This window comes from Anas acuta, chromosome 25 (genome assembly GCF_963932015.1).
Source record: "Anas acuta chromosome 25, bAnaAcu1.1, whole genome shotgun sequence".
Classification (NCBI taxonomy): Eukaryota; Metazoa; Chordata; class Aves; order Anseriformes; family Anatidae; genus Anas; species Anas acuta.
Window position 1 is genome coordinate 5,928,998 of NC_089003.1, and position 20,332 is coordinate 5,949,329.

At 41.3% G+C, this 20,332-nt stretch overlaps 1 protein-coding gene across 3 annotated transcripts in view; it reads left to right on the top strand.

Annotated features, from left to right (window-relative positions):
- MYO1D (myosin ID) overlaps nt 1–20,332 on the top strand; it is a 156,223-nt gene that overhangs the window by 74,972 nt on the left and 60,919 nt on the right. For all 3 annotated transcript variants that reach the window (XM_068660899.1, XM_068660901.1, XM_068660902.1), the window contains exons 17-20: nt 7,315–7,538; nt 8,709–8,853; nt 9,474–9,578; nt 18,456–18,569. In XM_068660899.1, the coding sequence (XP_068517000.1) occupies nt 7,315–7,538; nt 8,709–8,853; nt 9,474–9,578; nt 18,456–18,569 (588 nt within the window). The remainder of the gene's footprint in view (nt 1–7,314; nt 7,539–8,708; nt 8,854–9,473; nt 9,579–18,455; nt 18,570–20,332) is intronic.

Genomic DNA, 20,332 nt, shown 5'->3' on the forward strand with positions numbered 1-20,332 from the left:
CTGGAGTCATTGCTGAGCAGCATTGCTGAGCTGCAAAATAAACCCAAACCTGTTGTCAGTGCTCCTCATTTCATCTGTATGCATGTCTCACATGTGCTACTTGCTTATAACACTGTTCCTTTGATATTTTTTATATTTATTGCTGGACACAGTCTTGTTAGTGCAATCTAATTAATCTGAGTGTGACCCTTCTCTCTTTTCTACCTAGTGGGATATTGTTTCTATTAAGCAGAGCGATAGAATGAGCATTGTTCAGCTGACTCATGTGAAAAGAGAAAATAGCATTTAGTAAATTAAGCAGCCCTTCCCACTTGCTGTTTATATGCTCTGTAATGTGATCTATGAGAATGGGGATGCTTTGATTTAAAAACATTTGCCTCAAACCTCCTATGGGATTTGAATTTACTTGCATTGTGAAAATGCAGATCACAAATCGTGGTGTACGCAAGTACCCGGTGGGTGCTGGGTGTGTATATTAGCCATTCCATCATATCTGTGCTCTGCAAGGAGATGACCCCTTTCAAAAGCAATCAGGAATAGTATAATTAAAGCTTGCTTCTGATTTGAGCGTTTATTCAAACTGCCATGCCTCAGAGGACCTTGTGGCAGAACTGCATGCAGGGTCTGTGCTGCACTATTGACTTAAATATTTAATAACCTTTCCTGTTTGAGATCCTTTAAAGCTGTGCAGAAAGGTTCATGTCTGTGTGAATTTCTAGCTAGGTTTTGTTTTATTCTTTTCAGTTTGGATGCCTGGAGGGCAGCTTGTGCTAGGGCAGCATGAAATATTGATCACGAAACAGTTCAGGCTAGTGCGAAGGAGGCCCAGTGGGAGGAGGTGTGCTGTGTTAGAGCAAGCATGAAATAGTTTTCCAAGGTTTAGTTAGTTGCAACACTGCTCCAAAATATAGCATCAGTGTTTAATTTAGACGAGCTTGGTTTAGTTTCTGAATTCTGGGCATTTATTTCCTTGCTTGTGTGTTTAGATTGCATGCTGTGTGGTTTTTTCCATATATTTGCAGAGATGGCAGTGCCTAGGTCAAATCTAGATTATCCTTTTTTCCATGGAAGAAATATAAGTGAGGCATTCTCAGCATTCTGGACCCACCCTGTCTGGTCTGATAGTTTTCCCTGTGCTCTGCATGGCCTATTTAATTGTTTTCTTTTTTTTTTTTTTTTAATGGAAAATTCTGAGCCTGGAAGCAATCTGCAGATGAGCCTATAATACTTGGTTTGATGCATCATTTTTTCTGTTAAGATGATGGTCTTAATCTGTAGTAGCTTTATTTAATCTTGGAAACTTTGGTGTAAATGCACAGAGTTTATAAGCTGCTTTTAAAGGTATGTCTAGATCTCCTTTTTCATTCATTTGAATTTTAATTTATTAAATTTTAATCAAAACCATGTGAATTAAGCATACTTCAGAAATTACTTAAGCACTTCCCATAAGATAAGATACAGCTCTTGGTTTGGATGAATGCTCAGTTTCTTTTCATGCAAGTCCTACTTTCCAAAGCTACCAAAGGAGCTGCAGCACTGGGAGGAGGGTGATGATGGGATCACCAGGAACCCAGGGCTGTGCAGGAAGATTTCCTGGTGTGGTGTTTTTCATGACCACTGAACACTTCTGCCTCCCTGGTTGTAACTGAAGGGGTGTAAGGGACTGTGGCAAAGGAAAGCAGCAAGGAACTGGGAGGAGCTGTTGACTCTTTGAGGGTGGAAAGGCCTTGCAGAGAGATCTGGACAGATTGGAGAGCTGGGCAATTACCAGCAATGTGAAGTATAACAAGAGTAATTGCCAGGTCCTACACCTGGGACGGGGCAGCCCTGGCTATACATACAGACTGGGCGATGAAATGCTGGAGAGCAGCCCCACAGAGAGGGATCTGGGGGTTGTGGTTCATATCAAGTTTAATATGAGCCAGCAGTGTGCCCTAGCAGCCAGGAGGGCTAACCATATCCTGGGATGCATCAAGCACAGCATCACTAGTTGGTTGAGGGAGGTGATTGTCCCGCTCTACTCTGCACTGGTGCGGCCTCACCTCGAGTACTGTGTGCAGTTCTGGGCACCACAGTACAAGAAGGACATTAAACTGTTGGAGAGTGTCCAGAGAAAGGCTACTAAGATGGTGAAGGGCCTAGAGGGGAAGACGTACGAGGAGTGGCTGAGGGCACTGGGCCTGTTCAGCCTGCAGAAGAGGAGGCTGAGGGGAGACCTCATTGCAGTCTACAGCTTCCTCATGAGGGAGAGTGGAGGGGCAGGCACCGATCTGTTCTCTTTAGTGACCAGCAATAGGACCTGAGGGAATGGTGTCAAGCTGCAGCAGGGGAGGTTCAGGCTGGATATCAGGAAGAGGTTCTTCACCAAGAGGGTTGTTAAGCACTGGAACAAGCTCCCCGGGAATGTAGTCATGGCACCGAGCTTGTTGGAGTTTAAGAAGCATTTGGACTGTGCTCTTAGTCATATGGTCGGAATTTTTGGGTAGACCTGTGTGGTGCCAGGAGTTGACTCGATGATCCTTGTGGGTCCCTTCCAAACCGGGATATTCTATGATTCATTTCACTGGAAGCAGCCTCAGAAATAAATACCCTTTAATGTTCAGGAATTCTGATGGAATTTCTTGTGTCGTTCAGACTTTATTTTCCAGCCTCCTAGGCTATAGTTATAATTTCACTATCCCTATTCATTTGTCTTTGCCTGGCCTTTAGGAGGACCAGCATAGATGGCAGAGAGAGTGAAAGAGAAGTGAAGGGTGGGGAGTGGTTGGGTGAAGGGGTAGGGAGGGGGAGTTTAGATACTCTTTTCCCTTCCATTTTGGAGCCAACACTGACTGCTGGTTAGTCCCCTTCCTGTACCCAACTTCTGCCTTGTCTCCTTGGACACCTCTGCTTATAGAGGATAATCTTTCCTGCCCAATTGCTCTTGCTTGTTCACTAGGCACTGCACTAATCGACAACAAAATTGATTTCTTTTGGGTCTGCTATTCAGTTTCTCACTTTGAAAACTGTCATCAGCCTTTTCCGTGAGCCTGGCTTCCTGTGGGTTTGAACCATACTGCTGACATCCCACCGTGTTGACAATCACAGTTTTCTTCTTGTGATTGCTGCCAGTACTCTCCCTTCCTCCTCACCATATCATCCACTCCATCCCTCTTGTCCTTCACACATCTCCACCATCCTCTGCCCCCTGAAATACTGCCAGATCCTTCTCGTATCCTCTACCAGTTTGGCTTGATATGCAACCTCATGTGGTTGTGCCTGGCTAGGAGCTTTGCATGTGCTGGTTGGGATTTGGAGATTGGACAAAGCAGATGGCTCTTGAGCTTGTTCTGAAGCATTTCCAACAATGTCACTCTAATTTGAGGCTCCCTCTACCTGCTGTTGATTTTTCCTGAAAGATGTATGGACTTGACTCTTCTGGTCTCCTGTTCCTCTGTCAGATTTGGCTGAAGCTGGCTAGAGAGTCAGAAGACAGCAGAGCAATCCCAGGAGGTCAGCCAGGGACAGGGTGATCTTTAGTCTCCTTTTTAGGAAGCCAGGTTAACAAGAAGTTAAAGACAAAGAAAGGTGGCAAAGTATCATTTTATTCTTGCCTGTAGGAGGGATGATACTGCACACTGTGATTCTCAGACTTGGTTACCCTATCCTTGCAAGATTTGCTAAACACGAGTGCTGAAAATACCTGGTTGCTGCTGTGCAGTTCAAGCTGAGAGCTGTGCACTGGTTGGAAATTTCAGAAAGGTTATGTGTGTCCTTTTTTGAATCCTTTTTGTAGCACATATGAATATGACTTGGACAATATCTTGGGTACAGAAGGCTGGAAAGAAAGAAGCTGAATCCTGGATGCACAGATCTTTCTGTTGTGTTGTTGGCACCTTGATCCACATATTTGGCCATCACTTTACCATTGTCCTCCAGCATGTAACAGAAATACAGTGTTCACAACATGAGAATCTGTGCATAATATCTATCAAATGGCGTGATAAACTTAGCCCTGGAAATTGGATTTTCTTTTTTTTTTTTTTTTTTAATTTGACAGTGCTTAATGCTTTCGAGTAATGAACTGGAGGGAAGAGAGAAAAGAATTAGGATGGTACAGTGTGTTGTTATTCCAGCCTCAGGAGAGTATGTGCTAGTAGGAAGCACTCCAGCACTCTGGTTGGATCTGCACATGGTTTGACCCATTGCTCACAATGACACAATGCTGAGCACACAAAGTGGCTGCTGAACAAGGACTTTGCTTCTGTGGCCTGCTTGCTTGTAGGTTTGAAGGGTCTGTGTTTCTGGAAGAGACCGCTTAGGCCATCAGGCACTCTGCTTGTGTTGGCACTTCAGCATTACTGATGGGCTACCTTAAGCAGAAATGAGCCCGGTGGTTAAAAGAAAAATGCCAAGCCAGAAAAGCAATTTTATTTATATATATAATGTATTCTGTATCCCATTTCCTGGAAGAAGTTTGTTCCTTTCTTTGGCTTTCTCTGTATTTTTGGGAGGTGCTGCCGTTGTGGCTATTAGGAAGGTCCTTACTAGGAGTGAGGTTTTCCAGTTATGACAACTTGATTTGAGGACATGCTTTTCATTAATAGTTTACTGTTTGCGTGTAGCCAAGGGGCATGCCTCGGCTGGATAATTGGATTTGGAAGGCTAGTGTTTGTAGCAATTGTGACACTTCTTGCTGTGAAGCCAATTTCTGGAGCGATGCAGCTGATACAACATCGGGGCAATCTGTTACAGTGCCTTTGTTCCATGGATGTCTGGCTGGTGTGAAAAATAACCACAGCAAGAGAGTCTTTCCTCAAGAGCATGCCTACCTCAGCACAAGGAAGCAAAATTAAGACATTGTTCTGTATCTAAAACCAAATCAAAATGTTTTGGAGAAAAAAATTACAGAAGTAGAACTCTGCAAAGTCTTCACCAGCTTATGCAAATTTACATTTTATGTTCTTTTCTTGTGATCCTTTATGAAGTTCAGAAGGCTGATTAGCTGTGACCCAGAACCCATTGTTTCTCATTTCTATTCTTATGAACTTAAAAATTAAGAAGTTGTTGGTTGTTGTTTTTTCCAGTTTATCTTCTCTACTGCCTGTATATACTTTGCAGGAACATTTTGTGACACTTCAGTCTATACTTAAATGCCTCTAACAATTTAAAACAAAAAAAAAAGGAAATAAAAGGAAATATTACTTTAATGCTCCTTAGTTGTTCAGTTATTTTATCCTAGTTGCTGATTCTGTCAAATTCATGCCATTTCTGAATCTGATATGTGCTCAGCCATGGAAATCCTAGGCTTAAATCAGCCTTTGATGCTTTGGGTAAAATGCAGGCCCTGTGCAAGTCAGTTTGAACTTGTGGCTCCAGGAAGCCCTGAGCTTCTCAGGATCTCTGATGCTTTTTAAATAGTAATGTTCTTTTTTTGTGATATTCAAGCTGTGTAGAACAAAAACTACAATTTTAATTGTACACTAAAAGGGACTATTAAGAACAACATATTTTATGCAGAGGATGCTGCTTTCCCTCACTCTGTCTAATGATTTCAAAGCATAAATAAGGAAAATATTAGGTACTGTTTTTGCCACTCTCCTATATGCACACAGTGTTGAGATTTTCAGTACCAGTCCACACTGTTCATTGTTGAACTTGCTCTTTGTCTTACTGCCAGATTTATTTGGCTGGTCAATAAAACATTGTGCTGTTTTTTCTTGTGTTTTTTTTTTTTTTTTTTTCTGTTGTGACAGGGACTGATTTTTGTGCTTCCTGCTCTTACCTCTCCTTTTGCTCTCCTGTGTCACGCATCACCTTCCCAGCTCTTCACCTTGAGCACTGAAATGATGCCCACGTCTTCCTTAGGCTCCTAGCACCGGCTGGTGTCTGGTGTCTGATAAGGAGCATGGTGCCTTGGGTCACCGTATATGTGTTGACTTGTTCTGTTCATTGCAGGCTTCATTTTCTTCAGTCCAGTTCTTTCCATTTTCTTTGCATTTGACACACTAAAATGCAAGGGATGGAATGTCTCAGCGTTACCATTGGATGTTTAGGCACTGTTATGTAGGGTCTTGACTCAGTTTTCATGTGCTGGAAACAAATGTGCTTCAGAGAGCATCAAATGCACCAGTGAGGGAGTGGGTGCTAAATCGACTTTTCAGGCTGTGCCAGAGCCATGAGGATCTGTCGTACCTGTTGTGAAGACAGATCCTATGCAAGGGCAGTGAGGCCAGAGCAGAATGAGGAGGGGCTACTCTGGAAGAGGTTGGAATAAGAGTCCTCTGCTTTTAAGGGTTTGAACCCCAAAGTTTCTACTTCCTCTTTGAATTGTGAGCATACAGAGAAGAGCCCCCCTCACATCTGCTTTACCTCTTGCTACATGTGTTTTTTCTCAGCCAAATTTCAGGATTATCGGTAAAGCTGTCAAGAGAACCTTTGACATCAGCTTCATAAAGAGAATATCATGTTGCAAATTGCCTCAGGTAATTAATTATTTCTTCTGTAAATAGAAGGCTTGATATGCATCAATGGTGCTATGGGATGTTTCTCAAGAGAGAAATAAATGCTCCAGCAGGGCCCATAGTGAGTAGTGAAGCACTCTTCGTATGCAGGAGGCTCATTATCCTTCCAGTTTAATTCTACAAGGAAACAAAAATACAACCTTCATCGTGGTGGATTATATTAGAAGCAAAGTACAGCTGTTCACGAATTCCTCAGGGATGTGCACGTGAGCTTGGCAGCACTCGGGTGAATACACATTGCTCTGGTTACAGGGTAAAACCAACACAGCCCACCCAGCCTGGCAGGGCAAGTGGGGTCTTTGAGCCGAGCGGGCTAGGAGTCGGTATCAAGATACAGTCATGGTACCCACCTCGCAGTGTGCCTCTACCTGGCGGGTCCAAAGGAGAAGTCCAGACCGTGGCACGTTTTCTGCTTGCAGTGCTCTCCAGGCCAGGGCAACGTGTGTAGTAGTGCTGGCAGACTTGGGCTTCACGTTTGGGAGCAAACATGGCAGCGACTTTGGAAGTGAGCTTTGGAGGATGTTACTTATGTTGGAGAATTGCTTGCTTTTCAGTACACAGCTGGTCTCCCAAACTATTTTCAAAACAATCTTTCCCATTCTAGCATTTAATCGGAGTTAGAATTGTTTCTAAGTAGGCAGGTAAGCACAGTGTCCGTTTTGTGATGTTTTTCTAATTGGGTCCTATTGGCATAGAAGAGTCCCTTTCAAATTCGTGATTTTATGTATTTATGGATTTTAGCAGTATAGAAGAGTAAAGAGAGAAATGTATCCTTTTTATTGCTAAAACTGTCTTCTCCACTGACTCTTAGGTTTGGAGGGGCACTTTGGCTCGGCTTCGCTATAAGAGGACAAAGGCTGCCCTGACGATACTCAAGTATTACCGCCGCTACAAAGTGAAGGCCTACATCCATGAAGTTGCCCAACGCTTTCGCAATGTGAGGTCAATGAAGGATTATGGCAAGCATGTGCAATGGCCCACTCCACCAAAAGTGCTGCACCGATTTGAAGAGGCACTCCAGATGATTTACCATAGGTACTAATAAAACTTTTTGTGTTTTTAGTCTAACCCAGAGGACTGAACAATTACTACTTGTTCCATAAAAGCTGGAAAAATGAGTAGAGAACATGAACTGGGAATCAAAGATGAAGGTATTAGTGGCTTCTGGTACTCTTGACCGTGCAAATTATTATTCTGTTTCAGAGATTTACTCAGGATGGACATTGTGTTTTCTTCCTCAGCTCCTCTCTTGGCCTTTCTGATCAGATTTGAAAGAAAAGAGCAGCTGGTGTTAGGCTGGGGGAAGAAAAAGGAATCTTCTGGACTCCATCAAGACTTCTATAAGTCATTTTTTCTGCAATAGATTAAGTAGTGTTTCACTATTCACCATATGCAGAAATGGTGTTTTATACATTTATTGCAAGGGTCTGATACCTAAAACCTTTTTCCTCTGGCAAGTCTGGTATTGTAGACAAGAGGGGTATAAAGCAGTTACAATTCCAGTTTGAAAAACGATAACTTCTGAAAGTCAGTGAACAAGAGAAATGCTGGCTGAACGGGACATCTAGAGATCTCTAGATGAGCCAACTGCTTGATGCAGTGTTACCACCAGCACCAGATCAGGTCAGCTTTTTTTTTTTTTCTTTTCTCGGATGTCTCTTGAAAGCCATCCACAGCCTATCTGGGTAGGCATCCTGCTTTCTGAATAAGCTCAGTTATTATAACCACAAAATTTTAGTTACTAAAGACTTTTCACAGCCATAGTCTTAAGGATCTGGTGTTGTTGAAGGCTGGAATATGGTGTGGAGTAATTGCTGGTCTGTCCTGTACTGTCCTGTTTCATATTACAGTTGGTTAGGTTTCAATCATAGGGCCAAATTCAGTTATTAAAGGAGAATGATGTTGTAAACAAGCCAAAAAAAATTGCTTGCAAAAACTTTATTGCACACAGATGTGCTGGCAGTTTACTTCTGGGCACTAGAGTGAGGGAGGGGAAAGTGTACCAGCAAAAGTTGTCAGGAATCAAAGGTGCTATGTCACCTGAAGCTGGAAACCTAAGTATTGTATGAAGGGATGCAATGGAAGGACTTCTTTTTTTTCCATGCCATTTGTAGTCTAGGCTTGCCCTTGTTTGCTGACCTGACAAAATTAGTGCTCATAGTGCATGGTACAGACTGTGGACCTGACTCAGGCTTTCTGTGGCAGGTGGAGAGCAGGTGAACTCATCCGGAGCATCCCACCAAAAGACCTACCTCAACTGAGGGCAAAGGTTGCTGCCATGGAAGTGCTGAAGGGTCACAGAGCTGATCTTGGCCTACAAAGAGCATGGGAGGGGAATTACATCGCACTGGTGAGTCCAAGTGAAGTAATCGATGCAAATAGAAGGGGACTGCTGCAATGGCTATGGCTCAGAACACTAAAAGGGTAGAAATTTGATATTAAATTTAAAAAAGTGGGTATTGGTTTCTTGGGAGGGAGAGTACTTTCATGTTTTCTCTGTGGGTTTCATATGGTCTTTGATTTCTACTGTACTACAAGTTAAATTTTCTGAATACAAAGCCTAGTTTGAGTGAATGTCCCAAACAACATTAAATGATACTGAGTAGTGCCATTAGCTGACACTTCAAATGCACAAGCCTAGGAAAGACAGAAGTAAGTATAAAGCAGAAATTCTAGATAAAATGGGATGTTAAGAAATAGCATTAAATGAAAAGGAACAAAAAAACGCTCTCTAGGCAAGTTGCAATGCTTCTTTTACTCCATCCTTCCTTCAAGTGTTTTGTTTTGTTAAGGTTTTCTCAGAAAGCACATAAAACTCCAGATGCTCCCCTGCTCTCCAGTGAGACAGGGACTGGCTGAAGCCTTTAGATTCGGTGTTGCAGCTGTGGTTCTGCCAGGCCTGGCATGACGTAATGCAATTACTTTCTTTAGTAAGCAAGAAGAATTGTGTGCCTGTGTTTGCTCTTCCAGAGACCAGATAACCCTCAGACCACTGGCTCCTTCATCCCTGTTGCCACTGAGCTGAAACGGAAAGACAAGTACATGAACGTCCTCTTCTCGTGTCACGTCCGCAAGGTAACCAGCGCGTGCGTGGTCTGCAGACGCATGAGCTGGGTGGGGAAAATTCTTGCAGCTAAAATTCTGTGAAGCAAAGGGTGAGGAGAGGTAATGCTGGAGATATTTCAACAGGTGGCAGTTGAAAGCAGTCCTATTTTAAGGAATAGTATCAGTGATTTTTGATGGATACGTAATTCTGAACCTATTGCACCAAAGGATGATTTTTCTGAGGGGCTTCTCTGACCTCTTCATTTCAGAGGAATTAATAAATTCTGTGTAACTGGCTTGGGTCTGACTTTTTCCATAGCAGAAAGTTAGTTCTTTTTTGTTTCCTTAAATTGATTGAAAGGTTTTAAAAACTAATTAGAATAATGTACTTGCATATTTTTTTTATGGATAGTTTAGAGTGATCTATATTATGCTGTTTTTAAAAGTCTGTCAGGATAAGATACTTTGACTTTTACAAAGACAAAAACATTCAATGGCAGGGCTACTGATATTCAAGGGTTTTTCAGGAGCTTTATATTTGTATATGCTTTTTGTTTCCAAAAATGTGCTTTTGTAGTCGGTCTTCACTTGCCAGAAGTAGAGCACGTGTGTGATCTTTATCATTCTGCAGAGATTATGTTTAACAGTAAAACAAAATTAATTCTGCAGTGAGAAATCTCACTTTATAACAAAACTTCTTTGCAAGTGGTAGTGGTTTATATTATTTATACAACAGTAAGTGATTTCTGTATATAAAAATAGAAATCTCTTATTGCTAAAATTATTTCAGTGGAGTAGTCCATTGCTTTTACCATGTTCACTTTAAGAGTGTGGTTTGCTGATTAAATGAGTGGTTTGAGTGATATTGGTTTATGCTGTTAGGATTAAAGGAGGATTGGGTGAGTCTGAATCTGAACCTCATCTTTACAATCTGGGCAGCAGTTTGAAAAGTTTGGCTTTTTTCACCTTAGGCTGAAAACAAAGGAATTCCTATTGTAATTCATTTAATAAACTAGAACGAAAGTAGTGCTGTTTCTAGCTAAACTGGAATAATTGTAAAAATACAATATTAAGTTCTTAATAAAGTGACTGTAGGAGTTGTCATTTTGAATAAGAATGGAGAGACGGTGAGGGGAATTATTTGGTGTGTGTATAATATTAAACTCCCACAGTGGGTATACATATATTGCTCACTGTTATGCAATTTCTAATCTTTTAAATCCTTCTGTTTCTCTCACTTGCTCCTTATTCAGCTTTAAAGGACAATATCCTGCACAGGAATAGGTAAAAGCAAATTTTTGAAACACAAATCCATACCTTACTTACCTTTAGGCAAGCATCTGAGCAGTTCCTTTCTGCTTATGGTGCATGAAGAAATCTTTGAGAATGCAAACAGACCTTGTTTCTATACTTCCTTTTACTGTGTTTACCTTGTTGGAAAAATGCATTTTCTGCTGGGGTTTGTTGCATTGGTGTCACTTTATTGATAATAAAAGCAGGCTGGAGACAGAGAAGATGTTGCCCATCATAAAGTAGGTTTCTACCTGAAATTTCAGTGCTTGCAGAGGTGAAGAAAGCTTTAGCTTATCATGGGTGCTTTAAAAAAAGGTAGCTCAGTTGAAATAGGGAAATGCCACAGAGACTGCGAGGTTATAGACTTGCAGTCTTGAGGTTTTTAAATTATTTTGCAACTGTTTTGATTCTTTTAAAGGTTAAATCGTTGGTCACTCTCATATATCAGAGAGGTCAGGCTTCATCCTTCCTTTGCCTGGTTAGTTAGGGACATCTTTGCCTGGCTTTTGAATTCATCAGCAGTGGAAGCACACACACGCATGGCAGGAGGCTACGTTTGGCTCAGGTAGCACAGGTGCCAGCAGAGGATGGCAGCTGGCTGGCACATGGGAATCGCTGCTCCTCCAAACCCAGCCGTGCCTGAGTCTTCAAAGTCATTAATGCTTTTCTGGTCTTCATCCTTAAAGATCTGTCTTAGAAAAAATAGCTAAATGTAGTGATATGATGGCCTTGAAGAAACTGGTAGGAAGCACCTCTCATCAAACAAATGGATAAAATCACTCCAGCATTACTGTTGAGGACAAGCCCACATCTAGGATCTTTAATGATGTATGTAAGCCTGCCAATTTCAGTACATCTCTGTGTTTAAACTCAAAAGCAAATGACCCCTTTCAAATCCATGCTTGGATGTAATAACTTTTTGAGTGAACTGCTTGTCTTCCCTCACATGAACAAGAAATGTCCAAGTAAGCCTGAAGTGAACAAAGGAGAGAAACAAACAATCGTGAACTTTGAAAGCTAACAAGACAAAGATTTGACATTTCAAGATTTATCATTTTACTTTCCAACCAATGCACTTCTTTACAGAGTCGAAATTAAATCTGAACCTCAGATTTGCAGACTAAGCAAGAGTGAAAATTGCTGTAAAGCCTGTAAGCAACTTCATTCTTTGACTAGACGAACGCAGTCTTTTCCCTGAAAACAGTGCTAGCCTGTCTTTCACTGTGTCATATAAAAGAATTTACATTTTGAGCTGTATTTTTAAAACTAAGGTGCTTTTTGTCAAAAATACAAAAAAGCTTCTTTTAAAAAATAGAAAAAAAAAAACTACAATACAAAATACTTAAAATAATAATAATACAAAAATACAAAAGCTTCTTTACCCAAAAAGTACTGTAGTCAGTGCTATTGGGCAGGGATAATTTCTTTAAAAAAATTAAAAAAAAAAATAAAAACATTAAATTCCTTCTTGTTAGCTTTATCCTCTTTTAAATTGCTCATGTAATACCACATTACTTGCACAAGTATGGCATTTGATGTTAGCACGTACAAGCTGTATTGATGGTCTGAACATTTGAAAGGGAGGTATTTTCACTGCAGTGAAGTTTGTCAAATTTCTTATGCTAAACCTGGTTTGTTGTGGATTTGCAAATTGACTGTTATTGTTTGTTTCTCAGCTGAAACTTGGCTCTCACAAGCTTTAGCAAGGGACTGAAAAATGCGTTAAAAAAAGGAAAATGTAATTACTTATTAGGTGATTTCATTGCTTTGCTTAAATAATGCTCTTCAACAAAGCATCAGTCCACAGAACAGGATTACTCAAGTTCATTGGTGGTGTATTATCATGATTCAGTTTACTTGGGGATTCTTGAGCAAAATGTGCTGTTTCTGCTGGTCCTTGTGTCAGGCAGAAAGGTGTTACTGTAACGAGAGCACTGAGTCGAGATAAATGTTTTATTTTTGGACCCATGTTAGACTTCCTTTACGCCTTTGAATAAGGTGCCATACCTTCCTTCCACCATGCGTAAAGCAGTTCTTGTCTTTCAACAGCAATATTAGGTGTCTGATCCTTAATTTTTTCAGATAATTGCAGTCTGATGCACTTCTTTCTTTGAAAAGAAATGACATAAAGAGGATAAGTAATGGGCAAATTGAACAGACACAAGTCTGGAGTTCATGTATGTAAAAAAAGTTTACATATAGAACATATCTGCTGTGGATTGTAAGATATTTGCTAACCGTTAACTTCTTTGAAACAGATTTTTTTTTTTTAGTTGATTGACATTGCTGTAGTGAAGTCAAGAAAGTAATAGCAACTCATAGCAGCCAGGGAGCTGCTCTTGAAGTATTGATAACTGCTGTTAAAGTTTTCTTTATCTTGAGTGTATGGGGTCTTAATTTCAACAGCTTGAGATGAATAATAGCAAGTGAATCTGGACCGAAGGTTTTGTAGTTCTTTTTATAGAATGCCTGTGAAGAGACTTTGATGTCTCGCTGATGGGATGTGCATGTCTTTGCTTTCTCGCAGTCGGTATAGGTAGAAGCATGTCATTTCGGCCTTTGGAAAAATACATCTTTACTGAGCATTATGATGCTCTTTATTTTTCAGAGGAAATTTTCAAGATTTTTGCCTTGGGAAACCAAATGCATATTTCATGCACGCCACCAGATTTTGTTTTATCACCTAGGAAACAACAATTTCTCCTTTTTTAGAATAAGGCTTTTTTTCCCGTTTTTCTCCCCTTTCATTTGTGGCACTGTGCTCCCTCGAGAGGACCATCTCCAAAGCCTGGTGCCTCTCACCCTGCAGTGGCAGAGACCTGGAAAGCTCATTTGAAGGTTTTTCTGCTATTGGCTGAGGGTTGGACCTTCATTTTTCCCTATAAGCTAGGCAGGAAGCTAAATTAGGACTGATTCACATTGGGATCAACAAAGATATAAATAAAAAAAGCCCAGAGGGTGCAGAGAACACAATGCGAGGAACGGCTGTTCTCTGAGAGGGTATAATCAGTATCTGAGAACATAAGGCCTGTCTCTACTCCTACAAAATCAAAAGAATAGCGGCATTTGCAATTGTGCTGGCATTTCTCTGAATCTCTTCTGTGCATGCTTCCCAATGTGACAGGTTACTTCTAAAAACACAACATGTGTTATTTACATAAATATGCCATAGATGCATGAGGCACCTGAAGCAAAGCAATTGCTTGGAAAGAGCTGAAAAGGACATGAGTTACTCAGCAGCAAGAATTTGCTTCTCATGTGAGATAAGCTGCTGTTCCCCTTCGGTGTGTCTCTTTAACTGTTCAGCTGAGTTTAGAGTTCAGTGTGAACACTACAACAGTGGGTAGACCCAAGGAAGAGTCTGAAACACTCTGGTAAAGCTGCTGTAGTGTTATATTGCAGAATCAGAATGTGCTTTGAGGGCAAAGACATTTCTTCGCAGAAAGAGCGGTCAGGCATTGGGACGGATTGCCCAGGGAACTGGTTGAGTCACTGTCCCTGGGGGTGTTCAAGGAAAGGTTGGACATGGTGCTGGGGGACATGGGTTAGTGGGTGACATTGGTGGTCGGGGGTGGCTGGACCAAACGATATTGGAGGTGTTTTCCATTGAAAACATAGAACTTTCATGATTTTACGATTTTAGGGAAGCCTTTGCTTCCCAAGCCATGGAGAGTGGTGTCCAGTGAGCTGCAAATCCCAAGCACGGCTGGCAGAAGCTGCATTGCTCTGCTCAAAGAACCCCACAAGCAGCACCACACACTCCTAACCTTCTTTCTCCATGCCATTTAGTGTTTCATTTTATTTTTTTTCTCCCATCCATTGCTTCCTAACATAATTCCAGTTTTTCAGCATCTCTGCTTGTAAGATTTTCCAGGCTCTTACCCATTTTTCCTTACCTTCTCTGAACCATTATGTTCTCCTTTGCCTTCTCCACACCAGTGTGTTACCAGTATCCCAAGTAAGAGCCTGGCAACCAGGACCTTATTCCCCATGCTTGTCTTTACTGCATATGAACTCCTTCCTTTTTTTCAGCTGCCTCACGTATTTGTGCCAAGTTCTATCCAAAGCTGTCTAAAATCATCTTCAGTTACTTTTTCTGAGTCGGTGTGGTTAATTTAAAGCTGTCATGTAGCTCTTTGATTTGCATTTTTTGCTTTTATCTACTCTGATCTTTGCCACTCTGCTGCCTGTTGGTGGAGCATATTTAAGGTCTCCGGTCGTCTCCTGATTTCACCTAGGAAAATCGTATTTATGTTCATGTGCCTCATCATGTCTCACCCTTGTTTACACTTCTCAGTTGATTAATAAATATCTCTGTGACAGCGATACACTGATAACTCTGGTTTTGCCTTGATGAAAAATATTTTCTACTTTCTGCCCTACTTTCTCACTTCCTTCTGTAAAGACTTTGCTTGGTGACTGTTTAGTACCTAGCCTCTTGGGAGTGGGCCTGTGAAAGTCTAGATTGCATCAAATATTCTCCTTTTGTGTAGTATTTGCTTGACGAATTAATTTTAATTTTAGTGAAACACGTTTCTTCTCTAAAAACCCTGCTTGTAGAGCCTGAAATCACCAGCAGCCTAGAATAATATTTGAGATGAGCTGCAGGAGGATGGGAGGGATTTAAATGGTCTGTGTATAAAAAGGAGATGTGACTAAAGCCATGATCCCAGGGTATAAAACACTGCTCTGGAGAGAATATAATTTTCTTTCTTGTGGGAACGTGATCTTCCTACTTCGGTTTCTGTAAAAAAATCACCTCAGCTGTATGAGATATGTAATAGTAGTTGACTAGTGTCAGCCTTCCTGTATTTTCCACAGATCTGATGTTATTGTGAAGGTACATCAGTTAGTATCTTGTAGCCTTTGAATGAGTGCATTCTTAATAAACAGTTGCACATCTTTACAACAATTTTCCAGAGGTACTTACGGCTTATGTGGCATTTGACAGCATTTTTGGTGATTTAATTTATCAGGGATGCTGTTGCTGGAGACCTGATTGATAACCTACAATATACACGAAGTCAGAATATCTAGAATTAAGAGAAATGATATAATTACATTTCTTGGTGCTTGGCTGTGTCTATTACTTTGCATCATCAGCTGATCCTTAATCAATCTTTTTTTTTTCTTTTTACTCTTATGTAGAAACAGGTTGTGTGAACTGGAACAAAATACTGGGACATGGGGCTGTGTACTTGACTGTTTTCAACTGCACTTAGTTCTTCCAGAACAGCTGTGAGCTCATGCATTTCAGTTATTTTTTACTTTATAAAAAATGTTAAAAATAATTGGTTTAAAAAAAAAAAGTTTTAGAATTGATCCACATGAACTAAAACATATGAATACTATAAGAAAGAGCTTCTTTTCCCTGTGCACTGTCAGTAAAGCTGCTAGTGTTGGCTTTTATTGCCCCTTTCTTCCGAGTGCCTGGTTATGCAAGCAGTCTCCCAGGTGGATAGTGTTTTGAGTACAAACTGAAGTGAGCCATCTTCTTGACTATGCCAAAGATTATTGCATGAGGGTTGGGACACATATGTATAAATAATCTCTGCTGCTGTTGACTGACGATGGGATTACAGGTGGTAATACAGCAGTTTGCCTCAGCAGGCAATTGATGGTTCTTCACTGAATTATAGCTGTATCTATAATTGGTCTTAAATTTACAGCTGTAGAGCCAGCCCAGTGGCGATATTAAGATATTAATGCTTCCCAATGGCGACACTAAGATGCATTTGCTGAACTACTTGAAACTGTCAGAATACTTCAGATACTGTGAAATCTGTGTTCTTGGTAGCGTACAGGCTGATGAGATCACAGAATGATCGAGGTGGGAAGGGACCTCTGGAGTCTGTGGTCCAACCTCCTGCTCAGAGCAGGTCTAGCTTCAAGTAGATGAGGTTGCTTAGGCTCTTCATCAGCTGAGCTTTGTAAATCCCCAAGGATGAAGATGGCACAGCCTCTGTGAGCCCTGCACCAGAGCTGCCACCCTTCCAGTGAGATTTTTTCCCATATGTCCCATAGGACTTTGTGCTGCTGCACCTTCTGCCCGTTGCCTCTTGTCCTTTAGCCATACTTCTCTGAGAAGTCTAGCTCCATCTCCTCCATACCCTACCTTTGTCAGAGAGTACACCTATGTAAAGATGAAAATTAAGTTTGTCTCTTTCTGGAGGCCAGCACTGAAGTTCTTTGAAGTACAGTCTGATTTTCCCTGTTTGTCTTGTAGGAATGAATTAGGAGACCAGAGTCCAGTTCAAAACAACCTGAGAACAGTATAAAATTTAACATCAGCAGAAATCTTCCTCAGTGGTCAGTTAACCTTAGAGGTACACATGCCTCTGCATGCTTTCCTGTCTGCATTAGAAGTTTGCTGCTTGTTGTAGCTTTGCTCTCTGTGTTCCCAGAACAGCAGCAGAGAGCATAGCTGGGCAGCAAGCTCAGTTTAAAGAAGTTCTTTTGAGGGTCTTGAACTCAGTGGTGATACTTATACATCACTGCCTTGAATGCCATGTCCTTAACAGAATGCAAGGTCAAGTTAAAATACCAAATGAGTGATGTCCATCTCAATAGAAAAATCTGCTACTGACAGCCAGGGTCTGGCACAGCCAAGCTATCTTGTGGCTCACCCTGCGTTCTGCCTGTTCATCATCACCCAGAGCATCACCGTGCCTTTCCCTTGCTCTGGTGCTTGTGCGGCCCTTCCCTCACTAATTTCATAAAAAGGGCAGATTTTTGTCAGGTTACGGAGTTGGTAGGGCTGATGGGCACCATAGCTAGCTCGGGGTTTGGGGTTAGACCCCCTGGAAAGGGGAACGGATTTCTTGCTTAGCAAGGGAGAGGTTTGTGTTCAATACCCTTTGCAGCCTGCAGGCATTGCAGCTTGGGTCTTGTGTTTGCCAAGAACTACCCTTGCTTTTCTTCTACCAGGTGGTTGCACCAGGTCCCTGCGTGCAGACCTGGCTCTCCCAGGCTCCTCTTTATTCAGTCTTCAGTTCCTTTTGCAGAGTGGCACAACTTCAGCAGAACTGGAGGAGCATGCCCTTACTTGGCTAACACATCACTAATGGGCAGGGGAAGGATGCTTGTCCAGGTTTCCCACTTCTTGGGCTAGTTGCTTGGCTACACTGAGAGCACAAAAGAGGGAAATGGGACCTGCTCAAATTTAGGATGGTCCAAGGCATCTGCTTTCAAATGCATCAGGTCTGGACTGGCACGCAACCTGGTGACACTCTTTTAGCTCTGTAGGGGGCAGGTGTTCTGCGTTGTTCTTCTGAGGTGACAAAGCCACATACATAATGTAGGAACAAAAGCTGTCTGCCTGGCTTTGGGGGTCTGCTCAGTGGACAGGGACATAAGTTAAAAATTGCTAGTGGAAAGCATCTGTCCTTGGTTTAGGCCATGGTTGTCCCAGCTGGATGACTCTAGGAATGTTGCTTCTCTGAGATTACCCATTTCTCTATTTATGAAATATGGTTATGGGGTCGGCCTTCCCTTTTCACTCCTTCAAGTAAACCTATTGAAGATGTATGTGAGTTTTGCATGTCTACTGCTGCAGACTTTTTATTCTGCATCTTTTTGCATTGATCACTGTGACTGAAAATTGCTTCTTTACAGGTCAATCGCTTTAGTAAGGTGGAGGACCGAGCAATCTTCATTACTGATCGACACCTTTATAAGATGGACCCTATGAAGCAGTACAAAGTGATGAAGACCATCCCCCTCTATAATGTAAGTACAAGGCCTGGAGAAGCCCATCTCAGGCTGTCTTAGTCATGGGCAGGTCATCTGCTGTTTAGCTCCGTTTTCTGATCTACAGAATGGAAAAAGACCGTGGTTTACATTTTTAATGTATTTAATAGCTTTAAAACACTTAAGTGCAATTATCTAAAGCACTGCTGTCTAATGTTAGCTTTTAATTTTGGTGCATAAAATAAAAGCTAAAAAACAAACTGCTTATTGCACTTTCTTCTGTTTGTTCTTCTATTTTGTTATTTATTTGCTGTGTGCTGCAAGATCTTGGCCCCGTAAGAGGGCTAGCATTTCACAGTGGCTTAAGACACAATTTCTCTGTCTCTTGGGGTTTGTTTGATCCTTCATGTTGTTTGACTTTATATATATATATTTATATAAATATATGTATTCGTCCATGTTTAATGTAAATCTTATCAAAGCTAAATTCAGAATTGTAGTGAGGTATCTGGCCTTCGGGGTAGCAGAGTTTAGCTGCCAGTCACAAAGAAGCAGATTATCACTGATAGGAAGGGGGATGGGAGAAAAGCTCATTTTTAGCTCTTCAGCATCCTGGTGCGTGGATTCAACTGCTTGTTTGTTTTCCTCAGCCTGAGGTAACACCACTGTGATTATCTTAAACCTACAGAACCTGGCTGGGTTGCTTGCAAATGTCGTACGCAAATTTGTTAGGATGTTTGCATTTGAAGAAATAATAAATTTGTAGTCCCCACATTGCTGAAAGACTAAAGATGGGATTAGGGTAACAGTAAAACCTAATCTGCAAATGTGGATGGAATGATTAGCTCAGATTGCATCCTTAATGTTGGTTTTATTGGACCTCTTCTAACATCCTTGCTGGTTACCCACCAAAGCTGCACACTGATTGCCCACTGCAGTATGTGGAATAACTGCTTGCCTGCCTTACTTGTTTCCCCTAACAAGAAAATCTGTTGTAGCAAAGCAATGTGACCACGACAGTGTCTCTTGTTTTGAAAAGATATTACTGCCATGTATTTAGCAGCTGCAGGTCATTTTCTGAAGTTGATGTTCTATTCTACTGACGTTATCGCTTAATTGTGCAAAATGAAATTGTCAGCAGACAATGCTAAATGACTAACTCTTGCTTGTGCAAACAGACTTGTTAAAATCTACAGCAGACTGCTCTTTCAAGGTGGGTGGATTTTTTTTCAAAGAATCAAGGTGAGCTCAGGTGAGCAAGGTAGAATTTTGTTTGTCACAATTTCTCACTGTTAGTTTTCTAAGCTGTTGCCTTATACAAAATGGTTAAACTAGTGCAATTCACTTGCTACATGAGTAATTATCGTAAAGCTGTATTTATTTCAGCTATAGAGAAATCCCTGCTTTCCCTGTATGTCTGTAATACAGATGGGTTTAAAGGTGGATCTGTACGTTCAAGTAACCGAGTAAGACCAGGTCACTCTGGGAAGATCTTTTCTGTTGCTGCTGGTAGCCTGAACATTTTCCTCTGAGATCCTTAATGCATTAAAAAAAAAAAAAAAGATGCAGTACAGAACGTTTGGAAACATCAGCTTCCTGTTCCTAACTCCAAAGAAGCTGGAACACAAATGCACTGCAAAAGGAGCCAGACACTTCACAAACCATTGTCCTGGGTCTGCCTGGGATGGAGTTCATTGTCTTCCTGGCAATGTGGATGCAATTTGTAGGTTGCCTATAGAAAGTCTGTTACTTAGAAATGTTGGTAATTACTGTTCTTTCACAAGACATGTATGTCTGAAAGG